This window comes from Sitophilus oryzae, unplaced genomic scaffold (assembly GCF_002938485.1).
Source record: "Sitophilus oryzae breed Bouriz unplaced genomic scaffold, Soryzae_2.0 scaffold_907_pilon_pilon, whole genome shotgun sequence".
In the NCBI taxonomy this organism is placed as follows: domain Eukaryota; kingdom Metazoa; phylum Arthropoda; class Insecta; order Coleoptera; family Curculionidae; genus Sitophilus; species Sitophilus oryzae.
The window spans coordinates 747,453-753,452 of record NW_022147536.1 but is presented as its reverse complement, the minus strand read 5'-3'; the positions used below and the strand labels follow the sequence as shown (position 1 = coordinate 753,452).

General features: G+C 34.5%; 1 protein-coding gene across 1 annotated transcript in view; it reads left to right on the top strand.

Moving 5' to 3' along the window:
• Window positions 1-387: 387 nt before the first annotated feature.
• Window positions 388-6,000, top strand: part of LOC115890703 (retinal homeobox protein Rax-like) — a 37,755-nt gene continuing 32,142 nt past the window's right edge. Inside the window, exon 1 of the mRNA XM_030911007.1 lies at window positions 388-570. Coding sequence (XP_030766867.1) covers window positions 483-570 — 88 coding nt within the window. The 5' untranslated portion in view covers window positions 388-482. The remainder of the gene's footprint in view (window positions 571-6,000) is intronic.

Genomic DNA, 6,000 nt, shown 5'->3' with positions numbered 1-6,000 from the left:
CCCCGCTCTCACATAAATCACTCTTTCTTATCGTTATAATTACATTTCATAAATAAATTCCATTTCCTCCCGGCCGATCGACAGCCAACACCGCCTCCTACCCCTCACCTTCCCCTCCATTGCTATTCCACACCCCTCCTCACCTCGAAACACCTGAAAAACTCACTTAATCTCGTTTTAATAAACCCGGGCCTAATCAATTTCATTAACAGGCGCAACCCTGCCGATTATCTATCGCTGGTAGGCGTAACCATGAGGGTGGGCGGCGCATGCGCGGCGGCCTATCGCTCCCGTGCTGCTGTTGCAGCGGAGGCGGAGTCTGGCGAATGGGCTGGGTGTCGAAAGGGTTGTGAAGCGCTTTAGTTTGGGGAGAGTCGTCAGTCGTTTGGTGTCGGTTTTGGTGTGATATTACGAGTTTGTTGGTGAAGTTGTATCTTTTTGGAGCTGTTGCTGAGTCAGGCAGGATAATTGGGGAGTTGATTATGGCAAAATCTGTGCAGGAAAGCAAGTCGAGGGCTGTTTATAGTATAGATCAGATATTGGGATTTAATACGTCTTCTAGTAGTGAGGGTAGGTATACGTCAGGTTATGTACATGCTAAGTGGGCCGTGATAAATAAAATTATGTTACTTTCTTTCAAGACATGATAATAGTTGAGGATTTTGTTTATTTCTTAATCTATTTTATATTATTTTGAATGTAATTTTTGAATTACGAATTTACTTAATTTCTTTAGATCTTATTATTAGAAGAATTATGAGATTCATTACTAAGTATATTCTCTCTTTAACAACATAATATGTATACATATTTTTAGTAAATGAAAATTGTTCTACTTAAAATATTTGTTTAATTTATTATTTCAGGCAATTAAACAATTTAGTGTAAAGTACTTATAAATTGACTGCTGAAGTTTTCTTACAAATATTTAGTTTAACTTTAAAATAAGTACTACCAAAGTATAATACTAACTTGTTGTTCTATTCCAAGAATTTTATATTGCGGTGGATAAAAGGTGGTAACTACATTTTTATCCAATATGAAATGATATACAGAGTGAGTCTTAAATAAGTGCCAATATTTTTAGGGCTGGTAGATCTCGATAAAAGAAACATATTTTCTCTTTGCTGTTTTTGAAATAAGTCCAAAATAACCGAGTTATTTTACTTTGAAAATTTCCAAAAAATATATATTTTGCTTAAATTTTGAGAACCACTCGAGTTTTTCTGTGTTTTTTTCTGGTAAATTTGATCTTGTATCTAATATATTGCCATATTATCAAGAAATAATGTTTTTTAAATAAAAACAAAAAAAAAATACATTTTCAAAGTTTTTTTTTCTCGAAATCGAAAAAGACCTCATAATCGTGTTTTGTGGGTCGAAATATACTACCCCTAAAATATTTGCACTTATTTAAGATTCACCCTGTATATTTAACTGATAACAGTGTTAAATATATCAAGATAAGCATATTAAACTTTATCTTATAAAGTTTATGAATTCGATTAACAGAATTAATGGAACAAGCTTTAAGAGCTAAATTAAAGCCGAAAAAACTTTATTACATAAAAAAATCTATTTTAATTGGTAATTTTGTTACTAAATGTTGTTAGAAGATGAATGATTATTCTAGAACTTATTAATGTTATTATTGATTAACATATTTTCATAATTTTACTGTACTTGATAAACATATTCTTTATGAGAATGGTTATATCTTTGAAGATGCTGTTTAATAAGAAAATCTTCATATATTAAGTATATACAGGGTGTCCCAGAAATAAGTGCAAGTGTTTTAAGGGGTGGTAGATCTCGATAAAAGAAACATATTTACTCTTTACCGTTTGTCAAATAAATCCAAAATAACGGAGTTATTTTACTTTAAAAATTAAAAAAAAAATGATTTTTTGCTAAAATGTTGAGAACCACTGTACCTTTTTTGGATTTTCTTTCTTGTAAATTTAATCTAATACCTATGTTGTCATATTATCAAGAAATTAGTTTTTTTAACTAAAAACTAAAAAAAATTTCTCGAAAAAAGCTCATAGGCGTGTTTCTGGGGTTGAACTATACTACCAATTAAAATATTTGTACTTATTTCTGGGACACCCTGTATTTGATAAAATCTAACGTATTGGGAGACAGAGTGGTCAAAATTTATCTTCAAATCTTACAATAACTTCATAATTAATATAAAGTAATTTCTTTAAATGCGGTGGACGATAATTCAGTACTGAAACTAAAAGAATTTTGAACTTTCTTTTTTACTTTTTTGCTGACTGTATTTAGTTCATTAACTTGTGCTTGTCAATCAATCAATTTTATTAAGAAACTATTTGAGACACGGGTTACAAAAAATGTTTTTAAAACATACTACTTAGAATTTGAAAACATAGTTTGACTTTTTTTTAAATTATATACTATAGAGATTATAGGAGATAAATATAGCATTAATCGGACCTTTTTTAAAAACTTTTAATTTTTATTAAGAAACTCTTTGAGACACGGGTTACAAAGAATGTTTTTAATACATACTACTGGGTAAATGAATTTGAAGACATGGTTTGACTATTTTTGAAATTATAGTTTCGGAGATATAGCAGTAATCTGACATTTTTTAATCGAGTCTTCCAAAATTATAATGAAAGAAGCGATAGCCTCTAAAAGAAAAATAAAAGAAGCGTTTTTAATACAATCTGATAAAAATAAATGTATTGCTCATGCATCTGTAGATGTTAGTAAGGTATGGCAATCGCTTCTTTGATTTTAAAGAACATAACATAAATAAACATCTTCTTCCTTCCTTCTTCATACTAGGTGAATCGCCTGTTTGGTTTCGTCGTCTCTACCAGTTAGACTGACAAGTTCGTCGCTCCATCGTTTTCGTGGACGTCCTAAGCTTCTGCGACCTAGCGGTGATTTGTCGCGTGCAACTCTCACTATCCTTCTGTTGTCCATTCTGCTGATATGCTCGTTCCATTCTTCCTTTCTGCTGAGTATCCACTCATTTACATTTTCCACCTTGCACGCTCTTCTTATGCTTTCATTTCTCTCCCTGTCCAGAAGCGTCTTTCCAGCTATTCTGCGTAGTACTCTCATTTCGGTTGTTTCTAGTAGTTGTTTAGTTTTCGCTGTATCAGGTCGAGTTTCTGCAGTGTATGTCATTATTGGTCGTACCGTTGCTTTGTAAATTCTCGCTTTAGTCTCCACCTCAATGTTTTTATTTCGCCATATTGTATAATTCAGGCATCCTGCTATTCTGGTTGCTTTCGTTGTCCGTTCTCGCACCTCCGCTTCTACATCACCATATCCTGAGATTTCTATGCCTAGATACTTAAACTTTATCTCTTGCTGAATAACATTGCCCTCGACTTCCAGTTTGCATCTTAGTGGTACTTTTGATGTCGTCATGCATTTCGTTTTCTGGGTCGATATTATCATATTAAGTGATTTGGCAGTGCAATTAAATCGATGTAATAAGCGCTGTAGATCGTTCTCATTTTCAGCTACCAATACGGCGTCGTCGGCATAGCATAGAATAGTAATTTCCTGGTCGCCCATACTGTATCCCTTCAGTAAACGTACATTTCCTATTATTTCGTCCATAATGATGTTGAAAAGAAGAGGGCTCAGGGAGTCACCTTGTCGGATACCACAGCCTACATTTATTGGTTAGGTCAGGACCTCGTTAATTTTAGCTTGAATTTGGTTCGCTTCATATATGTTTCGTATGGTTTTAACGAGGTTGTGTGGGATTTGCCTATTGTAAAGATGGTGTATAACGTCTCTTAGCTGCACACGGTCGAACGCTTTTTCTAAATCAATAAAACACATATACGCTGGTTTGTTATATTCGATTGATTTTTCTGTTATCTGTCTTATGACAAAAACCGCGTCTGTGCATGATCTGCCCGGTCTGAAACCTTGCTGTTCATCTGCTAAGCACGTTAAGTCGTTTATTTTGGTTGTTATCACTTTTGTCGTAAGTTTTAGTGTGGTGCTTAGAAGATTTATGCCTCTATAGTTTGAGGGCAGCTTCTTATCTCCTCTTTTAAACATCAAGATAGTGGTGCTGGTTCGCCATTCATCGGGTATCCTGTGTTGGTAAAGGTTTTTTTGAATCAGGGATGTTAGCTGCTGTATGAGACTTTGGCCGCCATATTTAAGTAATTCGTTTGGGATATCATCTTGCCCTGGGATCTACCTATTCTTTAGCTTTCGAAGGGATGTAATTATATCGGCTGCCTCAATCTGTACGTTGTCGTTGGTCATTATTTCGGGTGTATTTAGTTCAACCTCTATTTCTTCTGATTTGTATAGTTCTGACAAGTAATCAATCCAGGATTCCCTTGCTATGTGATTTATTTCAACTAACTCGTTAATATCTTTTCTTTGCGTTTCTATAAAGCGCCAAATTTGTTTTTGAAGTCCGTAGAAGTCACTCTCCATTCGTTTAGAGAAAATTTCCCAATGTTGGTTTTTTGTTTGTCTTACTAGTGCTGTTGTCTCGTTTCGGATTCGTCTATATGTTTCGAATGATTCTCGTGTGCGTAATGTTCTGTAGTTGAGGTATGCTATTTTTTTCTCTCTACATTTTTCTTTAATTTCTGGACGGAACCACGGAGTTTTATTTATTTTGACGCTATTATTTCTTTTTATAGACCGGGTGCCTAAAGCTTCACATGCGGCCTCTTTGATGTTGTTCTTTAGTTTCTCCCAGGAGGTGTTTATGCTATCCTCTGCTTTTATTGGGTTTACTTGGATTTTCTCTGTCAGTCTTTTCTCATATAGTTGTTTAATCGACAAGTCCCATAGCTATTCGATGTTTATCTTAACTTCTTGAGTTGCTTGTCCTAGTTTCTTATGAGGTTTAAATTTTATTTTGATTTTTGCATTAGAAGTAACGGACTGTGATCGCTTCCTACATCGGCTGAGTTCAACGTCCTGATATCTAATATTTGAAGTGGATGTATATATCTGTTTGTAACAATATAGTCAATTGTAGATCTGTGGCCTCTAGTATTGCTAAATGTGAATTTGTGTTGCTCTTTATGGTCGTAGAATGTGTTGTTAATACGTAGTTCATTGAATGTGCATAAGTCGATCATAAGTTCTCCATTGTCGTTCAGTACATTTTCATTAAACCCCTGCTTGATTCCAGGGATTATTTGATTTCCGATGCGGGCATTGAAATCTCCAAGAATTAATATTTGTTGATCGCTTGGCAATGATGAATTGTATTTTGGAGTTGATCGTAGAATGACTCCCTTTCTTGTTTTGGTTTATTGTCTTCAGGTGAGTAAACTGACACTATATTTAGTTTTTGATCTTCTGTTTCCATTCTTACGACCAAGATTCGTGAGGATACATAACTGCAGTCCCGTATGTTTGATTGGTACTTTCTTGCTACTGCGATTGCTACTCCTTCTTTTGCCCTTGTTTGTTTTTCAACTCCGCTGTAGATCACTAGGTAGTCATCGTATTGTAATTGACCTTTACCTTTCTTTTTCGTCTCCTGTAGGGCACATATATCGATTTTATTATCTTTAAGTTCTTTTAGGGTGTCTTGATTTTTGTTGTTTAATGATTTTATGTTCCAGGTGGCAAAGCGCAGTATACATTTCTTTTTCCAGGCCGTTATCCTATTTCTTGCGTGGGTCATCATCAATAAATCAGTCGTTTTCCGAGGCAGAGTGTCGGTTCTATGAGCCGTGGTTCTTTTTTACGTCGGGTAGGGAGCTAACCTAGCCCGACAACCTTCCTCCTTTTTCCGGGTTTAGGACCGGCAACACGACCACTGAGCTTCTCAATCCACCCAGTGATCGCGCAGGCGGAGTTATAAATATAAATAAACATAACATAAATAAAAAAAAATAAACATTAATATAAATAAACATAACATACTTAAAAATTAAAAACAAATTAAAAATAATCATACAGAAAGTTTGAGGCTATTTGGTTTTACCTTATTAAGTAATTGTTATCAGGTAGTAATTGTTA